This window comes from Oncorhynchus clarkii, chromosome 9, assembly GCF_045791955.1.
Source record: "Oncorhynchus clarkii lewisi isolate Uvic-CL-2024 chromosome 9, UVic_Ocla_1.0, whole genome shotgun sequence".
Taxonomy (NCBI): Eukaryota; Metazoa; Chordata; class Actinopteri; order Salmoniformes; family Salmonidae; genus Oncorhynchus; species Oncorhynchus clarkii.
The window spans coordinates 9690819-9717258 of record NC_092155.1 but is presented as its reverse complement, the minus strand read 5'-3'; the positions used below and the strand labels follow the sequence as shown (position 1 = coordinate 9717258).

The window sequence follows — 26440 nt, the reverse complement described above, 5'->3', positions numbered from 1 at the left end:
TTCCTCCTCTCTTTCCTCCCGTTTTCTCTTCTCTTTCCTCCTCTCTTTTCTCCAGTTTCCTCCTCTGTTTCCTCCCGTTTCCTCCTCTGTTTCCTCCTTTGTTTCCTCCCGTTTCCATCTGTTTCCTCCCGTTTCTTCCTCTTTCCTCCCGTTTCCTCCTCTCTTACCTCCCGTTTCCTCCTCTCTTTCCTCCCGTTTCCTCATCTCTTTCCTCCCGTTTCCTCCTCTCTTTCCTCCCGTTTCCTCTTCTTTTTCCTCCCGTTTCCTCCTCTTTCCTCACGTTTCCTCATCTCTTTCCTCCTCTCTTTCCTCCCGTTTCCTCTTCTCTTTCCTCCTCTCATTTCTCACGTTTCCTTCTCTGTTTCCTCCCGTTTCCTCCCGTTTCCTCCTCTTTTCTCCCGTTTCCTCCTCTCTTTCCTCCCGTTTCCTCCTCTCTTTCCTCCCGTTTTCTCTTCTCTTTCCTCCTCTCTTTTCTCCAGTTTCCTCCTCTGTTTCCTCCCGTTTCCTCCTCTGTTTCCTCCTTTGTTTCCTCCCGTTTCCATCTGTTTCCTCCCCTTTCTTCCTCTTTCCTCCCGTTTCCTCCTATCTTTCCTCCCGTTTCCTCTTCTCTTTCCTCCCATTTCCTCATCTCTTTCCTCCTCTCTTTCCTCCCGATTCCTCTTCTCTTTCCTCCTCTCTTTCCTCCCGTTTCCTCCTCTCTTTCCTCCTCTCTTTCCTCCCGTTTCCTCATCTCTTTCCTCCTCTCTTTCCTCCCTTTTCCTCTTCTCTTTCCTCCTCTCTTTCCTCCCGTTTCCTCCTCTTTCCTCCCGTTTCCTCCTCTCTTTCCTCCCGTTTCCTCCCGTTTCCTCCTCTCTTTCCTCCCGTTTCCTCCTCTCTTTCCTCCCGTTTCCTCCTCTGTTTCCTCCTGTTTCCTCCTCTCTTTTCTCCAGTTTCCTCCTCTGTTTCCTCCCGTTTCCTCATCTCTTTCCTCCCGTTTCCTCTTCTCTTTCCTCCCGTTTCCTCCTCTCTTTCCTCCCGTTTCCTCCTCTCTTTCCTCCCGTTTCCTCCTATCCTTCCTCCCATTTCCTCCTCTCCTTCCTCCTCTCTTTCCTCCCGTTTCCTCCTCTCTTTCCTCCTCTCTTTCCTCCCGTTTCCTCCTCTCTTTCCTCCCGTTTCCTCCTCTCCTTCCTCCTCTCTTTCCTCCCGTTTCCTCCTCTCCTTCCTCTTCTCTTTCCTCCCGTTTCCTCCTCTTTCCTCCCGTTTCCTCCTCTCTTTCCTCCCGTTTCCTCCTGTTTCCTCCTCTCTTTCCTCCCGTTTCCTCCTCTCTTACCTCCCGTTTCCTCCTCTCTTTCCTCCCGTTTCCTCATCTCTTTCCTCCCGTTTCCTCCTCTCTTTCCTCCCGTTTCCTCTTCTTTTTCCTCCCGTTTCCTCCTCTTTCCTCACGTTTCCTCATCTCTTTCCTCCTCTCTTTCCTCCCGTTTCCTCTTCCCTCCTCTCATTTCTCACGTTTCCTTCTCTGTTTCCTCCCGTTTCCTCCCGTTTCCTCCTCTTTTCTCCCGTTTCCTCCTCTCTTTCCTCCCGTTTCCTCCTCTCTTTCCTCCCGTTTTCTCTTCTCTTTCCTCCTCTCTTTTCTCCAGTTTCCTCCTCTGTTTCCTCCCGTTTCCTCCTCTGTTTCCTCCTTTGTTTCCTCCCGTTTCCATCTGTTTCCTCCCGTTTCTTCCTCTTTCCTCCCGTTTCCTCCTATCTTTCCTCCCGTTTCCTCTTCTCTTTCCTCCCATTTCCTCATCTCTTTCCTCCTCTCTTTCCTCCCGATTCCTCTTCTCTTTCCTCCTCTCTTTCCTCCCGTTTCCTCCTCTCTTTCCTCCTCTCTTTCCTCCCGTTTCCTCATCTCTTTCCTCCTCTCTTTCCTCCCTTTTCCTCTTCTCTTTCCTCCTCTCTTTCCTCCCGTTTCCTCCTCTTTCCTCCCGTTTCCTCCTCTCTTTCCTCCCGTTTCCTCCCGTTTCCTCCTCTCTTTCCTCCCGTTTCCTCCTCTCTTTCCTCCCGTTTCCTCCTCTGTTTCCTCCTGTTTCCTCCTCTCTTTTCTCCAGTTTCCTCCTCTGTTTCCTCCCGTTTCCTCATCTCTTTCCTCCCGTTTCCTCTTCTCTTTCCTCCCGTTTCCTCCTCTCTTTCCTCCCGTTTCCTCCTCTCTTTCCTCCCGTTTCCTCCTATCCTTCCTCCCATTTCCTCCTCTCCTTCCTCCTCTCTTTCCTCCCGTTTCCTCCTCTCTTTCCTCCTCTCTTTCCTCCCGTTTCCTCCTCTCTTTCCTCCCGTTTCCTCCTCTCCTTCCTCCTCTCTTTCCTCCCGTTTCCTCCTCTCCTTCCTCTTCTCTTTCCTCCCGTTTCCTCCTCTGTTTGCACCCGTTTCCTCCTCTCTTTCCTCCCATTTCCTCATCTCTTTCCTCCTCTCTTTCCTCCCGATTCCTCTTCTCTTTCCTCCTCTCTTTCCTCCCGTTTCCTCCTCTCTTTCCTCCTCTCTTTCCTCCCGTTTCCTCATCTCTTTCCTCCCTTTTCCTCTTCTCTTTCCTCCTCTCTTTCCTCCCATTTCCTCCTCTCTTTCCTCCCGTTTCCTCCTCTGTTTCCTCCTCTCTTTCCTCTCGTTTCCTCCTGTCTTTCCTCCCGTTTCCTCCTCTGTTTGCTCATAGCCGGTCTTCTCTTGAGCGCCAGGTCTGCCTACGGCGGCCTCTCTCAATAGCAAGGCTATGCTCATTGAGTCTGTACATGGTCAAAGCTTTCCTTAATTTGGGTCAATCACAGTGGTTAGGTATTCTGCCGGTGTATTCTGTTTAGGGCCAAATAGCATTCCAGTTTGCTCTGTTTTGTGTGAATTCCTTCCAACGTGTCAAGTAATTATCTTCTTGTTTTCTCATGATTTGGTTGGGTCTAATTGTGCTTGCTTAGGGGACTCTTTCTCCAGGTTCATCTCTTTGTAGATAATGGCTTTGTTATGCACGGTTTGGGAATCACTTCCTTTTAGAATTTAACAGCTTTTTTCTGGATTTCGATCGTAAGCGGGTGTCGGCCTAGTTCTGCTCTGCATGCATTATTTGGTGTTGTACACAGGGGATATTTTTGCAGAATTCTGTATGCAGTATCAATTTGGTGTTTGTCCCATTTTGTGAATTCTTGGTTGGTGAGCGGACCCCAGACCTCACAACTATAAAGGGCAATGGGTTCTACACCTGATGCTACGTTTCAGGGTGACGTTCTTCAGGATCCAGGCAAAAGTGGGGATTGCTGCCTTGTAGAGGTGGACCTGGTCGTAAAAGAGGTGGACCTGGTCGTACAGTCCTCGTCAGTACTGTACTGTCCCAGACTTGTACAGACTGACAGAGGTTGTTTCCATTTCCTCAATGTCTATTTTCCACCCTGGGCCAATACCCTCTCTCTTGACAGTAGTGTGCTCTTATAGCACTGTGCCATGCCAGGGGATGGTCTGGTTAATATAGCTCCATGCCATGGGGATGGTCTGGTTAATATAGCTCCATGCCAGGGGATGGTCTGGTTAATATAGCTCCATGCCAGGGGATGGTCTGGTTAATATAGCTCCATGCCAGGGGATTGTCTGGTTAATATAGCTCCATGCCAGAGGATGGTCTGGTTAATATAGCTCCATGCCAGGGGATGGTCTGGTTAATATAGCTCCATGCCAGGGGATGGTCTGGTTAATATAGCTCCATGCCAGGGGATGGTCTGGTTAATATAGCTCCATGCCAGGGGATGGTCTGGTTAATATAGCTCCATGCCAGGGGATGGTCTGGTTAATATAGCTCCATGCCAGGAGATGGTCTGGTTAATATAGCTCCATGCCAGGAGATGGTCTGGTTAATATAGCTCCATGCCAGGAGATGGTCTGGTTAATATAGCTCCATGCCAGGGGATGGTCTGGTTAATATAGCTCCATGCCAGGGGATGGTCTGGTTAATATAGCTCCATGCCAGGGGATGGTCTGGTTAATATAGCACTGTACCAGAGGATGGTCTGGTTAATATAGCTCCATGCCAGGGGATGGTCTGGTTAATATAGCTCCATGCCAGGGGATGGTCTGGTTAATATAGCTCCATGCCAGGAGATGGTCTGGTTAATATAGCTCCATGCCAGGGGATGGTCTGGTTAATATAGCTCCATGCCAGGGGATGGTCTGGTTAATATAGCACTGTACCAGGGGATGGTCTGGATAATATAGCTCCATGCCAGGGGATGATCTGGTTAATATAGCTCCATGCCAGAGGATGGTCTGGTTAATATAGCTCCATGCCAGGGGATGGTCTGGTTAATATAGCTCCATGCCAGAGGATGGTCTGGTTAATATAGCTCCATTCCAGGGGATGGTCTGGTTAATATAGCTCCATGCCAGGGGATGGTCTGGTTAATATAGCTCCATGCCAGGGGATTGTCTGGTTAATATAGCTCCATGCCAGGGGATGGTCTGGTTAATATAGCTCCATGCCAGGAGATGGTCTGGTTAATATAGCTCCATGCCAGGGGATGGTCTGGTTAATATAGCTCCATGCCAGGGGATGGTCTGGTTAATATAGCTCCATGCCATGGGATGGTCTGGTTAATATAGCTCCATGCCAGGGGATGGTCTGGTTAATATAGCTCCATGCCAGGGGATTGTCTGGTTAATATAGCTCCATGCCAGGGGATGGTCTGGTTAATATAGCTCCATGCCAGGGGATGGTCTGGTTAATATAGCTCCATGCCAGGGGATGGTCTGGTTAATATAGCTCCATGCCAGAGGATGGTCTGGTTAATATAGCTCCATGCCAGAGGATGGTCTGTGTGGAAAATGAAGTTGCTTACGTTCCCGTCTTTGTTGCAGTCAGCAAATAGTGTCTCTGGATTGTCCTTGAGGAGCTTTTTTTTGGTACTTATTCCATGCAGTGTTGTTTTTAATATCCAAGGGGCACTGTATTGTAATGACCTCTCTACAGGGATAAGCCATGAGGGCTTCAAAGGTCTCTGCATTTGGGTGGGGGGCTGTGAAACTCTCCTGCCATTGTTAGGCCCAAGAATGTTCACACCTCTCACGTCACACAAGTTAAAGCCAGGTCAATTCTGTCCTAGCAGCTTGGTAAGCTTAGTAGCCTTATTTATTAAGCTTTATATAATACAATTACCTAGAGATTGTCTTTTACTTTTTGGCTTCAGAAGTAGGTTCAGACTGAACTGGTTTTGATGTAGAAGTCTTTGCGAAAAAATTCAGTTTATCTACATTTATCCAACTGAAATTATATATTTTTGCAGAAGAACTCAGGAGGCCATGAGGCCATGATACCCCTCTCTCTTTCTCTCTCTGTGTGTGTCTTTTCTCTCTCTCTGTATCTTCTCTCTCTCTCTCTGTATCCTCTCTCTCTCTCTCTGTATCCTCTCTCTCTCTCTCTCTCCCTCTCTCCCTCTCTCCCTCCTTTGTATTTCTTTGCTGTAAAATGACTTCCAGACCCCTTATAAAAACACACAAGCACGCATGAACACACAGTTTTTTTTCAGTGGTCCCTGGTTATGTTATTCTGTTCAGAGTCATTACCATATGAAAAAGTATAGGTCAGGGTTCAAATGGCCCCCCTCCCCCTCCACACACACACACAAACCCTCCATATCCCCAATGTGGGTCTCGTTTCAAAATCCCAGATGTCAAAGACATCTGGGCCTTGTCATTGTCCCAAAATAGACAACAGAGATGATCTACAACAGAGACTGTATCTACAACAGAGACTATATCTACAACAGAGACTATATCTACAACATAGACTGTTTCTACAACATAGACTATATCTACAACATAGACTGTATCTACAACAGAGACTATATCTACAACATAGACTGTATCTACAACAGGGACTGTATCTACAACATAGACTGTATCTACAACATAGATTGTATCACAACATAGACTGTTTCTACAACAGGAACTGTATCTACAACAGAGACCAAATCTACAACAGAGACTATATCTACAACAGAGACTATATCTACAACAGAGACTATATCTACAACATAGACTGTATCTACAACAGGGACTGTATCTACAACAGGGACTGTATCTACAACAGGGACTGTATCTACAACATGGACTGTATCTACAACATGGACTGTATCTACAACATGGACTGTATCTACAACATGGACTGTATCTACAACAGGGACTGTATCTACAACAGGGACTGTATCTACAACAGGGACTGTATCTACAACATAGACTGTATCTACAACAGAGACAAAATCTACAGCAGAGACTATATCTACAACAGAGACTATATCTACAACATAGACCGTATCTACAACAGAGACTATATCTACAACATAGACTGTATCTACAACATAGATTGTATCACAACAGACTGTTTCTACAACAGGAACTGAATCTACAACAGAGACTATACCTACAACATAGACTGTATCTACAACAGGGACTGTATCTACAACATAGACTATACCAACAACAGAGACTGTATCTACAACAGGGACTGTATCTACAACATAGACTATATCTACAACATAGATTGTATCTACAACATAGACTATATCTACAACATAGATTGTATCACAACATAGACTGTTTCTACAACAGGAACTGTATCTACAACATAGACTATATCTACAACATAGATTGTATCACAACATAGACTGTTTCTACAACAGGAACTGTATCTACAACAGAGACTATACCTACAACAGAGACTGTATCTACAACAGAGACAAAACCTACAACAGAGACTATATCTACAACAGAGACTATATCTACAACATAGACTGTATCTACAACAGAGACAAAACCTACAACAGAGACTATACCTACAACAGAGACTATATCTACAACAGAGACTATACCTACAACAGAGATGATCTACAACAGAGACCATATCTACAACAGAGACTGTATCTACAACAGAGACAAAACCTACAACAGAGACTATACCTACAACAGAGACTATATCTACAACAGAGACTATACCTACAACAGAGATGATCTACAACAGAGACTATACCTACAACATAGATTGTATCACAACAGAGACTATACCAACAACAGAGACTATACCAACAACAGAGACTATATCTACAACAGAGACTATACCTACAACAAGGGTACTGTAATTGTTGTTTAGACCAAGGTTGACCAAGGTTAAAGCACAATGTCCTCAGCTAATATAAACACATCACCGAACACTAACCACATCCGGGTACGTTGTAAAAACCCAAGATGCTTAGAGGTTAAAGCCCATTTTAAGTGCAAATCTCTGCTATTTTAACTCTCTCTCTCTCTCATCTCTCTACTATCTCTCTACTATCTCTCTCCATTCTTTCTTGGCTGCAGTGCAAGTCTTTACTCTGTTGTTTTCAGTGGTTGAAGCCATTTACAGTTAGTTAAAATTCGGACAGTTATGTCGGTTTGAATGTATTGGGTCGGTTCCAGGGCCCCTCACTAAAGTTTGAATGTACTGTATTGGGTTGGTTCCAGGGCCCCCCACTAAAGTTTGAATGTAGTGGGTCGGTTCCAGGGCCCCCTCACTAAAGTTTGAATGTAGTGGGTCGGTTCCAGGGCCCCCCCACTAAAGTTTGAATGTACTGTATTGGGTCGGTTCCAGGGCCCCCTCACTAAAGTTTGAATGTACTGTATTGGGTCGGTTCCAGGGCCCCCTCACTAAAGTTTGAATGTATTGGGTCGGTTCCAGGGCCCCCTCACTAAAGTTTGAATGTACTGTATTGGGTCGGTTCCAGGGCCCCCTCACTAAAGTTTGAATGTATTGGGTTGGTTCCAGGGCCCCCTCACTAAAGTTTGAATGTATTGGGTTGGTTCCAGGGCCCCCTCACTAAAGTTTGAATGTACTGTATTGGGTTGGTTCCAGGGCCCCCTCACTAAAGTTTGAATGTATTGGGTCGGTTCCAGGGCCCCCTCACTAAAGTTTGAATGTATTGGGTCGGTTCCAGGGCCCCCTCACTAAAGTTTGAATGTATTGGGTTGGTTCCAGGGCCCCCTCACTAAAGTTTGAATGTATTGGGTTGGTTCCAGGGCCCCCTCACTAAAGTTTGAATGTACTGTATTGGGTCGGTTCCAGGGCCCCCTCACTAAAGTTTGAATGGATTGGCTTGGGGGTGTAGCCTAGTTTAAGAGCATTGGGCCAGTAACCGAAAGGTCCCTGGTTTGAATCACTGAGCTAACTAGGTAAAATAATAATATATATGTTGCTGTACCCTTGAGCAAGGCACTTATCCTAATTGCTCCTGTAAGTCGCTCTGGATAAGCGTGTCTGCTAAATGGCATAAATGTGTTAAAGTATCTACCATGGTTTAATGTTGTGGGTTGGTTGTGTTACATTAACATGTACTCTGTGTCTGTTCTAACTGTGGGTTGAGAGTTTTTTTTTTTTTTTTTGTATGTTGTAGGTTGTTTGTTTGAATGTTATTGTATGGTTGTTAAAATGTTGTCTGTATCGTGTGTGTGTGTGTGTGTGTGTGTGTGTGTGTGTGTGTGTGTGTGTGTGTGTGTGTGTGTGTTGCAGCGCGTGAGCAGCTGAGGAAAGCGAGACACAGCAGAACTTTCCTGGTCGAGAGAGGGACTGGAGAACTCTGGTCAGAGATGCAGACTGGTTAGTCACACACATACTAGCGTGCACACAGTCAGATAGACAGAACACAGACGGATATAAGGGGGTAGACAGTGAGAAAGGCTTTGAGGTCCAGGGTCAAAATAATCAACTCTTCAACTCCCCAATGCGCCAAAAAAATCCTGAAACCGGTCCCTCACCCCATCTCTCTTCTCACTGAGCCATGACAGGGGTCTAGAGAGCCACGCGCCCTCTCTGACCCCTACTACCCTCCCTCCCTTCCTGACACACACACGCCTGCAAGCACAGGCACACACCATGGCACACACACCATGGCCAGGAAGGGTTTGGCCCCTGAGACTCTCCTCTACAACTCTACTGTAAATAAACTCTCTCTCTCGCTCTCTCTCTCCCCCCTCTTCCTTTCTCTCCTCTCCTCCCAATTCCTACTGAATTACTCACCCTTTTCACAAAAACTTCACTTTCCTCCCCTCTTTTTCCTCCCTCTCTTTCTTCCTTCTCTTTCCCTCCTCTCTTTCCCTCCCCTCTTTTTCCTCCCTCTCTTTCCTCCCTCTCTTTCCTCCCTCTCTTTCTTCCCTCTTTTCCCCCTCTCTTTCTTCCCTCTCTTTCTTCCTTCTCTTTCCCTCCTCTCTTTCCCTTCCCTCTCTTTCCTCCCTCTCTTTCTTCCCTCTCTTTCTTCCTTCTCTTTCCTCCCTCTCTTTCTTCCCTCTCTTTCTTCCCTCTCTTTCCTCCCTCTCTTTCTTCCTTCTCTTTCTTCCTTCTCTTTCCCTCCTCTCTTTCCCTCCCCTCTCTTTCCTCCCTCTCTTTCCTCCCTCTCTTTCTTCCCTCTCTTTCTTCCCTCTCTTTCCTCCCTCTCTTTCCTCCCTTTCTGTCCCTCCTCTCTTTCCTCCCTTTCTCCCTCACTCTATAGCAGTAACACAGAGGTCCAGCCTTATCTCTATAGCTATCACAAACATAAACAAACATACACACGCAATCTCAGCTATTGTAATACCTGGGAGCTGTTTATGCTTGGGAGATCGACTCATAACAAACTCTCATGGTATACTCAGACCTCCATCAGAGAGAAAACACACACTGTCAAAGAAACACACACACACACACACACACATACTGATAGACTGACAGATTAAACCACTGCATCGTAAGAAAGCTCTATCAAAAAATATATACTTTCTTAAACTCCATGAGACACAAAAAAAAAATTCAATATTGAGTGCTGAATGATTGAAATTGACACTCAAAAGATACGGATCTTTCATGGTGTGTGTGTGTGTGTGTGTGTGTGTGCATGTGTGTGTTTGTGTGCGTGCGCGTGTGTGTTATCTCACCAGGTGACCGGTACATAGTGGCAGACTGTGGAGGAGGAACAGTAGACCTGACAGTTCACCAGATAGAGCAGCCCCAGGGGACACTGAAGGAACTCTACAAGGTCTCAGGTAACAACCTTTAGATACCTCGCCACCTTAGATACCTCGCCACCTTAGATACCTCGCCACCTTAGATACCTCGCCACCTTAGATACCTCGCCACCTTAGATACCTCGCCACCTTAGATACCTCGCCACCTTAGATACCTCGCCACCTTAGATACCGCACCACCTCAGATACCTCAAAGTAGATACCTCACATCCTTAGATACCTAACCTTAGACAACTCACCACCTTAGATACCTCACCTTAGATACCACACCAACTTAGATACCTCACTACATTAGACACCTCACCTACGATACCACACCTCACCTACGATACCTCACCACCTTAGATACCTCACCACCTTAGATACCTCACCACCTTAGATACCTCACCACCTTAGATACCTCACCATTGACACCTCACCACCTTAGATACCTCAGCACCTCAGATACCTCACCACCTCAGATACCTCACCACCTCAGATACCTCACCACCTCAGATACCTCACCACCTTAGATACATCACAATCTTAGATACCTCACCACTTTAGATACCTCACCACCTTAGATACCTCACCACCTCAGATACCTCACCACCTCAGATACCTCACCACCTCAGATACCTCACCACCTTAGATACCTCACCACCTTAGATACCTCACCTTAGATACCACACCACCTAAGAAACCTCACATCCTTAGATACCTCACCTTAGACAACTCAACACCTTAGATACCTCACATTAGATACCACACCAACTTAGATACCTCACCACCTTAGATACCTCACCACATTAGACACCTCACCTAAGATACCTCACCACCTAAGATACCTCACCACCTGAGATACCTCACCACCTTAGATACCTCACCACCTTAGATACCTCACCACCTTAGATACCTCACCACCTTAGATACCTCACCACCTTAGATACCTCACCAACTTAGATACCTCACCAACTTAGATACCTCACCAACTTAGATACCTCACCAACTTAGAAACCTCACCACCTTAGACACCTCACCACATTAGACACCTCACCTAAGATACCTCACCACCTTAGATACCTCACCATTGATACCTCACCACCTTAGATACCTCACCACCTTAGATACCTCACCACCTTAGATACCTCACTTTAGATACCTCGCCACCTTAGATACCTCGCCACCTTAGATACCTCACCACCTTAGATACCTCACCACCTTAGATACCTCACCACCTCAGATACCTCAAAGTAGATACCTCACATCCTTAGATACCTAACCTTAGACAACTCACCACCTTAGATACCTCACCTTAGATACCACACCAACTTAGATACCTCACTACATTAGACACCTCACCTACGATACCACACCTCACCTACGATACCTCACCACCTTAGATACCTCACCATTGACACCTCACCACCTTAGATACCTCAGCACCTCAGATACCTCACCACCTCAGATACCTCACCACCTCAGATACCTCACCACCTCAGATACCTAACCACCTTAGATACCTCACAATCTTAGATACCTCACAATCTTAGATACCTCAGCCCCTCAGATACCTCACCACCTTAGATACATCACAATCTTAGATACCTCACCACTTTAGATACCTCACCACCTCAGATACCTCACCACCTCAGATACCTCACCACCTTAGATACCTCACCTTAGATGCCCCACCACCTTAGATGCCCCACCACCTCAGATACCTCACCACCTCAGATACCTCACCACCTTAGATACCTCACCACCTTAGATACCACACCTTAGATACCTCACCAACTCAGATACCTCACCACCTCAGATACCACACAACCTCAGATACCTCACCACCTTAGATACCTCACCACCTTAGATACCTCACCTTAGATACCACACCACCTAAGAAACCTCACATCCTTAGATACCTCACCTTAGACAACTCAACACCTTAGATACCTCACATTAGATACCACACCAACTTAGATACCTCACCACCTTAGATACCTCACCACATTAGACACCTCACCACATTAGACACCTCACCTAAGATACCTCACCACCTTAGATACCTCACCATTGATACCTCAACACCTGAGATACCTCACCACCTTAGATACCTCACCACCTTAGATACCTCACCACCTGAGATACCTCACCACCTGAGATACCTCACCACCTTAGATACCTCACCACCTTAGATACCTCACCACCTTAGATACCTCACCACCTTAGATACCTCACCACCTTAGATACTTAGATACCTCACCACCTTAGATACCTCACCAACTTAGATACCTCACCAACTTAGACACCTCACCACATTAGACACCTCACCTAAGATACCTCACCACCTTAGATACCTCACCATTGATACCTCACCACCTTAGATACCTCGCCACCTTAGATACCTCGCCACCTTAGATACCTCGCCACCTTAGATACCTCGCCACCTTAGATACCTCGCCACCTTAGATACCGCACCACCTCAGATACCTCAAAGTAGATACCTCACATCCTTAGATACCTAACCTTAGACAACTCACCACCTTAGATACCTCACCTTAGATACCACACCAACTTAGATACCTCACTACATTAGACACCTCACCTACGATACCACACCTCACCTACGATACCTCACCACCTTAGATACCTCACCACCTTAGATACCTCACCACCTTAGATACCTCACCACCTTAGATACCTCACCACCTTAGATACCTCACCATTGACACCTCACCACCTTAGATACCTCAGCACCTCAGATACCTCACCACCTCAGATACCTCACCACCTCAGATACCTCACCACCTTAGATACATCACAATCTTAGATACCTCACCACTTTAGATACCTCACCACCTTAGATACCTCACCACCTCAGATACCTCACCACCTCAGATACCTCACCACCTCAGATACCTCACCACCTTAGATACTTCACCTTAGATACCACACCACCTAAGAAACCTCACATCCTTAGATACCTCACCTTAGACAACTCAACACCTTAGATACCTCACATTAGATACCACACCAACTTAGATACCTCACCACCTTAGATACCTCACCACATTAGACACCTCACCACATTAGACACCTCACCTAAGATACCTCACCACCTTAGATACCTCACCACCTGAGATACCTCACCACCTTAGATACCTCACCACCTTAGATACCTCACCACCTTAGATACCTCACTTTAGATACCTCGCCACCTTAGATACCTCGCCACCTTAGATACCTCACCACCTTAGATACCTCACCACCTTAGATACCTCACCACCTCAGATACCTCAAAGTAGATACCTCACATCCTTAGATACCTAACCTTAGACAACTCACCACCTTAGATACCTCACCTTAGATACCACACCAACTTAGATACCTCACTACATTAGACACCTCACCTACGATACCACACCTCACCTACGATACCTCACCACCTTAGATACCTCACCACCTTAGATACCTCACCACCTTAGATACCTCACCACCTTAGATACCTCACCATTGACACCTCACCACCTTAGATACCTCAGCACCTCAGATACCTCACCACCTCAGATACCTCACCACCTCAGATACCTCACCACCTCAGATACCTCACCACCTTAGATACATCACAATCTTAGATACCTCACCACTTTAGATACCTCACCACCTTAGATACCTCACCACCTCAGATACCTCACCACCTCAGATACCTCACCACCTCAGATACCTCACCACCTTAGATACCTCACCACCTTAGATACCTCACCTTAGATACCACACCACCTAAGAAACCTCACATCCTTAGATACCTCACCTTAGACAACTCAACACCTTAGATACCTCACATTAGATACCACACCAACTTAGATACCTCACCACCTTAGATACCTCACCACATTAGACACCTCACCTAAGATACCTCACCACCTAAGATACCTCACCACCTGAGATACCTCACCACCTTAGATACCTCACCACCTTAGATACCTCACCACCTTAGATACCTCACCACCTTAGATACCTCACCACCTTAGATACCTCACCAACTTAGATACCTCACCAACTTAGATACCTCACCAACTTAGATACCTCACCAACTTAGAAACCTCACCACCTTAGACACCTCACCACATTAGACACCTCACCTAAGATACCTCACCACCTTAGATACCTCACCATTGATACCTCACCACCTTAGATACCTCACCACCTTAGATACCTCACCACCTTAGATACCTCACTTTAGATACCTCGCCACCTTAGATACCTCGCCACCTTAGATACCTCACCACCTTAGATACCTCACCACCTTAGATACCTCACCACCTCAGATACCTCAAAGTAGATACCTCACATCCTTAGATACCTAACCTTAGACAACTCACCACCTTAGATACCTCACCTTAGATACCACACCAACTTAGATACCTCACTACATTAGACACCTCACCTACGATACCACACCTCACCTACGATACCTCACCACCTTAGATACCTCACCATTGACACCTCACCACCTTAGATACCTCAGCACCTCAGATACCTCACCACCTCAGATACCTCACCACCTCAGATACCTCACCACCTCAGATACCTCACCACCTCAGATACCTAACCACCTTAGATACCTCACAATCTTAGATACCTCACAATCTTAGATACCTCAGCCCCTCAGATACCTCACCACCTTAGATACATCACAATCTTAGATACCTCACCACTTTAGATACCTCACCACCTCAGATACCTCACCACCTCAGATACCTCACCACCTTAGATACCTCACCTTAGATGCCCCACCACCTTAGATGCCCCACCACCTCAGATACCTCACCACCTCAGATACCTCACCACCTTAGATACCTCACCACCTTAGATACCACACCTTAGATACCTCACCAACTCAGATACCTCACCACCTCAGATACCACACAACCTCAGATACCTCACCACCTTAGATACCTCACCACCTTAGATACCTCACCTTAGATACCACACCACCTAAGAAACCTCACATCCTTAGATACCTCACCTTAGACAACTCAACACCTTAGATACCTCACATTAGATACCACACCAACTTAGATACCTCACCACCTTAGATACCTCACCACATTAGACACCTCACCACATTAGACACCTCACCTAAGATACCTCACCACCTTAGATACCTCACCATTGATACCTCACCACCTGAGATACCTCACCACCTTAGATACCTCACCACCTTAGATACCTCACCACCTGAGATACCTCACCACCTGAGATACCTCACCACCTTAGATACCTCACCACCTTAGATACCTCACCACCTTAGATACCTCACCACCTTAGATACCTCACCACCTTAGATACTTAGATACCTCACCACCTTAGATACCTCACCAACTTAGATACCTCACCAACTTAGACACCTCACCACATTAGACACCTCACCTAAGATACCTCACCACCTTAGATACCTCACCATTGATACCTCACCACCTTAGATACCTCGCCACCTTAGATACCTCGCCACCTTAGATACCTCGCCACCTTAGATACCTCGCCACCTTAGATACCTCGCCACCTTAGATACCGCACCACCTCAGATACCTCAAAGTAGATACCTCACATCCTTAGATACCTAACCTTAGACAACTCACCACCTTAGATACCTCACCTTAGATACCACACCAACTTAGATACCTCACTACATTAGACACCTCACCTACGATACCACACCTCACCTACGATACCTCACCACCTTAGATACCTCACCACCTTAGATACCTCACCACCTTAGATACCTCACCACCTTAGATACCTCACCACCTTAGATACCTCACCATTGACACCTCACCACCTTAGATACCTCAGCACCTCAGATACCTCACCACCTCAGATACCTCACCACCTCAGATACCTCACCACCTTAGATACATCACAATCTTAGATACCTCACCACTTTAGATACCTCACCACCTTAGATACCTCACCACCTCAGATACCTCACCACCTCAGATACCTCACCACCTCAGATACCTCACCACCTTAGATACTTCACCTTAGATACCACACCACCTAAGAAACCTCACATCCTTAGATACCTCACCTTAGACAACTCAACACCTTAGATACCTCACATTAGATACCACACCAACTTAGATACCTCACCACCTTAGATACCTCACCACATTAGACACCTCACCACATTAGACACCTCACCTAAGATACCTCACCACCTTAGATACCTCACCACCTGAGATACCTCACCACCTTAGATACCTCACCACCTTAGATACCTCACCACCTTAGATACCTCACTTTAGATACCTCGCCACCTTAGATACCTCGCCACCTTAGATACCTCACCACCTTAGATACCTCACCACCTTAGATACCTCACCACCTCAGATACCTCAAAGTAGATACCTCACATCCTTAGATACCTAACCTTAGACAACTCACCACCTTAGATACCTCACCTTAGATACCACACCAACTTAGATACCTCACTACATTAGACACCTCACCTACGATACCACACCTCACCTACGATACCTCACCACCTTAGATACCTCACCATTGACACCTCACCACCTTAGATACCTCAGCACCTCAGATACCTCACCACCTCAGATACCTCACCACCTCAGATACCTCACCACCTCAGATACCTAACCACCTTAGATACCTCACAATCTTAGATACCTCACAATCTTAGATACCTCAGCACCTCAGATACCTCACCACCTTAGATACATCACAATCTTAGATACCTCACCACTTTAGATACCTCACCACCTTAGATACCTCACCACCTCAGATACCTCACCACCTCAGATACCTCACCACCTTAGATACCTCACCTTAGATGCCCCACCACCTTAGATGCCCCACCACCTCAGATACCTCACCACCTCAGATACCTCACCACCTTAGATACCTCACCACCTTAGATACCACACCTTAGATACCTCACCAACTCAGATACCTCACCACCTCAGATACCACACAACCTCAGATACCTCACCACCTTAGATACCTCACCACCTTAGATACCTCACCTTAGATACCACACCACCTAAGAAACCTCACATCCTTAGATACCTCACCTTAGACAACTCAACACCTTAGATACCTCACATTAGATACCACACCAACTTAGATACCTCACCACCTTAGATACCTCACCACCTTAGATACCTCACCACCTGAGATACCTCACCACCTTAGATACCTCACCACCTTAGATACCTCACCACCTTAGATACCTCACCACCTTAGATACCTCACCACCTTAGATACCTCACCACCTTAGATACCTCACCAACTTAGATACCTCACCACCTTAGATACCTCACCACATTAGACACCTCACCACATTAGACACCTCACCTAAGATACCTCACCACCTTAGATACCTCACCATTGATACCTCACCACCTGAGATACCTCACCACCTTAGATACCTCACCACCTTAGATACCTCACCACCTGAGATACCTCACCACCTTAGATACCTCACCACCTTAGATACCTCACCACCTTAGATACCTCACCACCTTAGATACCTCACCACCTTAGATACCTCACCACCTTAGATACCTCACCACCTTAGACACCTCACCTAAGATACCTCACCACCTTAGATACCTCACCATTGATACCTCACCACCTTAGATACCTCGCCACCTTAGATACCTCGCCACCTTAGATACCTCGCCACCTTAGATACCTCGCCACCTTAGATACCGCACCACCTCAGATACCTCAAAGTAGATACCTCACCACCTTAGATACCTCACCACCTTAGATACCTCACCACCTTAGATACCTCACCTTAGATACCACACCAACTTAGATACCTCACTACATTAGACACCTCACCTACGATACCACACCTCACCTACGATACCTCACCACCTTAGATACCTCACCACCTTAGATACCTCACCACCTTAGATACCTCACCACCTTAGATACCTCACCATTGACACCTCACCACCTTAGATACCTCAGCACCTCAGATACCTCACCACCTCAGATACCTCACCACCTCAGATACCTCACCACCTTAGATACATCACAATCTTAGATACCTCACCACTTTAGATACCTCACCACCTTAGATACCTCACCACCTCAGATACCTCACCACCTCAGATACCTCACCACCTCAGATACCTCACCACCTTAGATACCTCACCTTAGATACCACACCACCTAAGAAACCTCACATCCTTAGATACCTCACCTTAGACAACTCAACACCTTAGATACCTCACATTAGATACCACACCAACTTAGATACCTCACCACCTTAGATACCTCACCACATTAGACACCTCACCACATTAGACACCTCACCTAAGATACCTCACCACCTTAGATACCTCACCACCTGAGATACCTCACCACCTTAGATACCTCACCACCTTAGATACCTCACCACCTTAGATACCTCACCACCTTAGATACCTCACCACCTTAGATACCTCACCAACTTAGATACCTCACCAACTTAGATACCTCACCACCTTAGACACCTCACCACATTAGACACCTCACCTAAGATACCTCACCACCTTAGATACCTCACCATTGATACCTCACCACCTTAGATACCTCACCACCTTAGATACCTCACCACCTTAGATACCTCACCACCTTAGATACCTCACTTTAGATACCTCACTTTAGATACCTCGCCACCTTAGATACCTCGCCACCTTAGATACCTCACCACCTTAGATACCTCACCACCTTAGATACCTCACCACCTCAGATACCTCAAAGTAGATACCTCACATCCTTAGATACCTAACCTTAGACAACTCACCACCTTAGATACCTCACCTTAGATACCACACCAACTTAGATACCTCACTACATTAGACACCTCACCTACGATACCACACCTCACCTACGATACCTCACCACCTTAGATACCTCACCATTGACACCTCACCACCTTAGATACCTCAGCACCTCAGATACCTCACCACCTCAGATACCTCACCACCTCAGATACCTCACCACCTCAGATACCTAACCACCTTAGATACCTCACAATCTTAGATACCTCACAATCTTAGATACCTCAGCACCTCAGATACCTCACCACCTTAGATACATCACAATCTTAGATACCTCACCACTTTAGATACCTCACCACCTTAGATACCTCACCACCTCAGATACCTCACCACCTCAGATACCTCACCACCTTAGATACCTCACCTTAGATGCCCCACCACCTCAGATACCTCACCACCTCAGATACCTCACCACCTTAGATACCTCACCACCTTAGATACCACACCTTAGATACCTCACCAACTCAGATACCTCACCACCTCAGATACCACACAACCTCAGATACCTCACCACCTTAGATACCTCACCACCTTAGATACCTCACCTTAGATACCACACCACCTAAGAAACCTCACATCCTTAGATACCTCACCTTAGACAACTCAACACCTTAGATACCTCACATTAGATACCACACCAACTTAGATACCTCACCACCTTAGATACCTCACCACATTAGACACCTCACCACATTAGACACCTCACCTAAGATACCTCACCACCTTAGATACCTCACCATTGATACCTCACCACCTGAGATACCTCACCACCTTAGATACCTCACCACCTTAGATACCTCACCACCTGAGATACCTCACCACCTTAGATACCTCACCACCTTAGATACCTCACCACCTTAGATACCTCACCACCTTAGATACCTCACCACCTTAGATACCTCACCACCTTAGATACCTCACCAACTTAGATACCTCACCACCTTAGACACCTCACCACATTAGACACCTCACCTAAGATACCTCACCACCTTAGATACCTCACCATTGATACCTCACCACCTTAGATACCTCACCACCTTAGATACCTCACCACCTTAGAAACCTCACTTTAGATACCTCACCACCTTAGATACCTCGCCACCTTAGATACCTCACCACCTTAGACACCTCACCACCTTAGATACCTCACCACCTCAGATACCTCAAAGTAGATACCTCACATCCTTAGATACCTAACCTTAGACAACTCACCACCTTAGATACCTCACCTTAGATACCACACCAACTTAGATACCTCACTACATTAGACACCTCACCTACGATACCACACCTCACCTACGATACCTCACCACCTTAGATACCTCACCATTGACACCTCACCACCTTAGATACCTCACCACCTTAGATACCTCACAATCTTAGATACCTCACAATCTTAGATACCTCACCACTTTAGATACCTCACCACCTTAGATACCTCACCACCTCAGATACCTCACCACTTTAGACACGTCACCTTAGATACCTCACCTTAGATACCTCACCTTAGATACCTCACCACCTTAGATACCTCACCAACTTAGATACCTCACTACATTAGACACCTCACCTACGATACCACACCTCACCTACGATACCTCACCACCTTAGATACCTCACCATTGACACCTCACCACCTTAGATACCTCACCACCTTAGATACCTCACAATCTTAGATACCTCACAATCTTAGATACCTCACCACCTCAGATACCTCACCACCTTAGATACCTCACCACCTTAGATACCTCACCACTTTAGACACGTCACCTTAGATACCTCACCTTAGATACCTCACCTTAGATACCTCACCACCTTAGATACCTCACCACCTTAGATACCTCACCACCTCAGATACCTCACCACCTCAGATACCTCACCACCTCAGATAACTCACCACCTTAGATACCTCACCTTAGATGCCCCACCACCTTAGATGCACCACCACCTCAGATACCTCACCACCTCAGATACCTCACCACCTTAGATACCACACCACCTCAGATACCACACCACCTCAGATACCACACCACCTCAGATACCACACCACCTCAGATACCACACCACCTCAGATACCACACCACCTTAGAAACCTCACCACCTTAGATACCTCACCACCTTAGATACCTCACCACCTTAGATACCTCACCACCTTAGATACCTCACAATCTTAGATACCTCACAATCTTAGATACCTCACCACCTCAGATACCTCACCACCTTAGATACCTCACCACCTTAGATACCTCACCACTTTAGACACGTCACCTTAGATACCTCACCTTAGATACCTCACCTTAGATACCTCACCTTAGATACCTCAGCACCTCAGATACCTCACCACCTTAGATACCTCACCACCTTAGATACCTCACCACCTTAGATACCTCACCACCTCAGATACCTCACCACCTCAGATACCTCACCACCTTAGATGCCCCACCACCTTAGATGCCCCACCACCTTAGATGCCCCACCACCTCAGATACCTCACCATTGACACCTCACCACCTTAGATACCTCAGCACCTCAGATACCTCACCACCTCAGATACCTCACCACCTCAGATACCTCACCACCTTAGATACATCACAATCTTAGATACCTCACCACTTTAGATACCTCACCACCTTAGATACCTCACCACCTCAGATACCTCACCACCTCAGATACCTCACCACCTCAGATACCTCACCACCTTAGATACCTCACCTTAGATACCACACCACCTAAGAAACCTCACATCCTTAGATACCTCACCTTAGACAACTCAACACCTTAGATACCTCACATTAGATACCACACCAACTTAGATACCTCACCACCTTAGATACCTCACCACATTAGACACCTCACCACATTAGACACCTCACCTAAGATACCTCACCACCTTAGATACCTCACCACCTGAGATACCTCACCACCTTAGATACCTCACCACCTTAGATACCTCACCACCTTAGATACCTCACCACCTTAGATACCTCACCACCTTAGATACCTCACCACCTTAGATACCTCACCAACTTAGATACCTCACCAACTTAGATACCTCACCACCTTAGACACCTCACCACATTAGACACCTCACCTAAGATACCTCACCACCTTAGATACCTCACCATTGATACCTCACCACCTTAGATACCTCACCACCTTAGATACCTCACCACCTTAGATACCTCACTTTAGATACCTCGCCACCTTAGATACCTCGCCACCTTAGATACCTCACCACCTTAGATACCTCACCACCTTAGATACCTCACCACCTCAGATACCTCAAAGTAGATACCTCACATCCTTAGATACCTAACCTTAGACAACTCACCACCTTAGATACCTCACCTTAGATACCACACCAACTTAGATACCTCACTACATTAGACACCTCACCTACGATACCACACCTCACCTACGATACCTCACCACCTTAGATACCTCACCATTGACACCTCACCACCTTAGATACCTCACCACCTTAGATACCTCACAATCTTAGATACCTCACAATCTTAGATACCTCACCACCTCAGATACCTCACCACCTTAGATACCTCACCACCTTAGATACCTCACCACTTTAGACACGTCACCTTAGATACCTCACCTTAGATACCTCACCTTAGATACCTCACCACCTTAGATACCTCACCAACTTAGATACCTCACTACATTAGACACCTCACCTACGATACCACACCTCACCTACGATACCTCACCACCTTAGATACCTCACAATCTTAGATACCTCACAATCTTAGATACCTCACCACCTCAGATACCTCACCACCTTAGATACCTCACCACCTTAGATACCTCACCACTTTAGACACGTCACCTTAGATACCTCACCTTAGATACCTCACCTTAGATACCTCACCACCTTAGATACCTCACCACCTTAGATACCTCACCACCTCAGATACCTCACCACCTCAGATACCTCACCACCTCAGATAACTCACCACCTTAGATACCTCACCTTAGATGCCCCACCACCTTAGATGCACCACCACCTCAGATACCTCACCACCTCAGATACCTCACCACCTTAGATACCACACCACCTCAGATACCACACCACCTCAGATACCACACCACCTCAGATACCACACCACCTCAGATACCACACCACCTTAGAAACCACACCACCTTAGATACCTCACCACCTTAGATACCTCACCACCTTAGATACCTCACCACCTTAGATACCTCACAATCTTAGATACCTCACAATCTTAGATACCTCACCACCTCAGATACCTCACCACCTTAGATACCTCACCACCTTAGATACCTCACCACTTTAGACACGTCACCTTAGATACCTCACCTTAGATACCTCACCTTAGATACCTCACCTTAGATACCTCAGCACCTCAGATACCTCACCACCTTAGATACCTCACCACCTTAGATACCTCACCACCTTAGATACCTCACCACCTCAGATACCTCACCACCTCAGATACCTCACCACCTTAGATGCCCCACCACCTTAGATGCCCCACCACCTTAGATGCCCCACCACCTCAGATACCTCACCATTGACACCTCACCACCTTAGATACCTCAGCACCTCAGATACCTCACCACCTCAGATACCTCACCACCTCAGATACCTCACCACCTTAGATACATCACAATCTTAGATACCTCACCACTTTAGATACCTCACCACCTTAGATACCTCACCACCTCAGATACCTCACCACCTCAGATACCTCACCACCTCAGATACCTCACCACCTTAGATACCTCACCTTAGATACCACACCACCTAAGAAACCTCACATCCTTAGATACCTCACCTTAGACAACTCAACACCTTAGATACCTCACATTAGATACCACACCAACTTAGATACCTCACCACCTTAGATACCTCACCACATTAGACACCTCACCACATTAGACACCTCACCTAAGATACCTCACCACCTTAGATACCTCACCACCTGAGATACCTCACCACCTTAGATACCTCACCACCTTAGATACCTCACCACCTTAGATACCTCACCACCTTAGATACCTCACCACCTTAGATACCTCACCACCTTAGATACCTCACCAACTTAGATACCTCACCAACTTAGATACCTCACCACCTTAGACACCTCACCACATTAGACACCTCACCTAAGATACCTCACCACCTTAGATACCTCACCATTGATACCTCACCACCTTAGATACCTCACCACCTTAGATACCTCACCACCTTAGATACCTCACTTTAGATACCTCGCCACCTTAGATACCTCGCCACCTTAGATACCTCACCACCTTAGATACCTCACCACCTTAGATACCTCACCACCTCAGATACCTCAAAGTAGATACCTCACATCCTTAGATACCTAACCTTAGACAACTCACCACCTTAGATACCTCACCTTAGATACCACACCAACTTAGATACCTCACTACATTAGACACCTCACCTACGATACCACACCTCACCTACGATACCTCACCACCTTAGATACCTCACCATTGACACCTCACCACCTTAGATACCTCAGCACCTCAGATACCTCACCACCTCAGATACCTCACCACCTCAGATACCTCACCACCTCAGATACCTAACCACCTTAGATACCTCACAATCTTAGATACCTCACAATCTTAGATACCTCAGCACCTCAGATACCTCACCACCTTAGATACATCACAATCTTAGATACCTCACCACTTTAGATACCTCACCACCTTAGATACCTCACCACCTCAGATACCTCACCACCTCAGATACCTCACCACCTTAGATACCTCACCTTAGATGCCCCACCACCTTAGATGCCCCACCACCTCAGATACCTCACCACCTCAGATACCTCACCACCTTAGATACCTCACCACCTTAGATACCACACCTTAGATACCTCACCAACTCAGATACCTCACCACCTCAGATACCACACAACCTCAGATACCTCACCACCTTAGATACCTCACCACCTTAGATACCTCACCTTAGATACCACACCACCTAAGAAACCTCACATCCTTAGATACCTCACCTTAGACAACTCAACACCTTAGATACCTCACATTAGATACCACACCAACTTAGATACCTCACCACCTTAGATACCTCACCACATTAGACACCTCACCACATTAGACACCTCACCTAAGATACCTCACCACCTTAGATACCTCACCATTGATACCTCACCACCTGAGATACCTCACCACCTTAGATACCTCACCACCTTAGATACCTCACCACCTGAGATACCTCACCACCTTAGATACCTCACCACCTTAGATACCTCACCACCTTAGATACCTCACCACCTTAGATACCTCACCACCTTAGATACCTCACCACCTTAGATACCTCACCAACTTAGATACCTCACCACCTTAGACACCTCACCACATTAGACACCTCACCTAAGATACCTCACCACCTTAGATACCTCACCATTGATACCTCACCACCTTAGATACCTCACCACCTTAGATACCTCACCACCTTAGAAACCTCACTTTAGATACCTCACCACCTTAGATACCTCGCCACCTTAGATACCTCACCACCTTAGACACCTCACCACCTTAGATACCTCACCACCTCAGATACCTCAAAGTAGATACCTCACATCCTTAGATACCTAACCTTAGACAACTCACCACCTTAGATACCTCACCTTAGATACCACACCAACTTAGATACCTCACTACATTAGACACCTCACCTACGATACCACACCTCACCTACGATACCTCACCACCTTAGATACCTCACCATTGACACCTCACCACCTTAGATACCTCACCACCTTAGATACCTCACAATCTTAGATACCTCACAATCTTAGATACCTCACCACCTCAGATACCTCACCACCTTAGATACCTCACCACCTTAGATACCTCACCACTTTAGACACGTCACCTTAGATACCTCACCTTAGATACCTCACCTTAGATACCTCACCTTAGATACCTCACCACCTTAGATACCTCACCAACTTAGATACCTCACTACATTAGACACCTCACCTACGATACCACACCTCACCTACGATACCTCACCACCTTAGATACCTCACCATTGACACCTCACCACCTTAGATACCTCACCACCTTAGATACCTCACAATCTTAGATACCTCACAATCTTAGATACCTCACCACCTCAGATACCTCACCACCTTAGATACCTCACCACCTTAGATACCTCACCACTTTAGACACGTCACCTTAGATACCTCACCTTAGATACCTCACCTTAGATACCTCACCACCTTAGATACCTCACCACCTTAGATACCTCACCACCTCAGATACCTCACCACCTCAGATACCTCACCACCTCAGATAACTCACCACCTTAGATACCTCACCTTAGATGCCCCACCACCTTAGATGCACCACCACCTCAGATACCTCACCACCTCAGATACCTCACCACCTTAGATACCACACCACCTCAGATACCACACCACCTCAGATACCACACCACCTCAGATACCACACCACCTCAGATACCACACCACCTCAGATACCACACCACCTCAGATACCACACCACCTTAGAAACCTCACCACCTTAGATACCTCACCACCTTAGAT

At 46.5% G+C, this 26440-nt stretch overlaps 1 protein-coding gene across 1 annotated transcript in view; it reads left to right on the top strand.

Moving 5' to 3' along the window:
• Positions 1-26440, top strand: part of LOC139415869 (heat shock protein 12B) — a 70440-nt gene that overhangs the window by 20839 nt on the left and 23161 nt on the right. Inside the window, exons 10-11 of the mRNA XM_071163997.1 lie at positions 8522-8608; positions 9922-10026. Of these exons, the coding sequence (XP_071020098.1) occupies positions 8522-8608; positions 9922-10026 (192 nt within the window). The remainder of the gene's footprint in view (positions 1-8521; positions 8609-9921; positions 10027-26440) is intronic.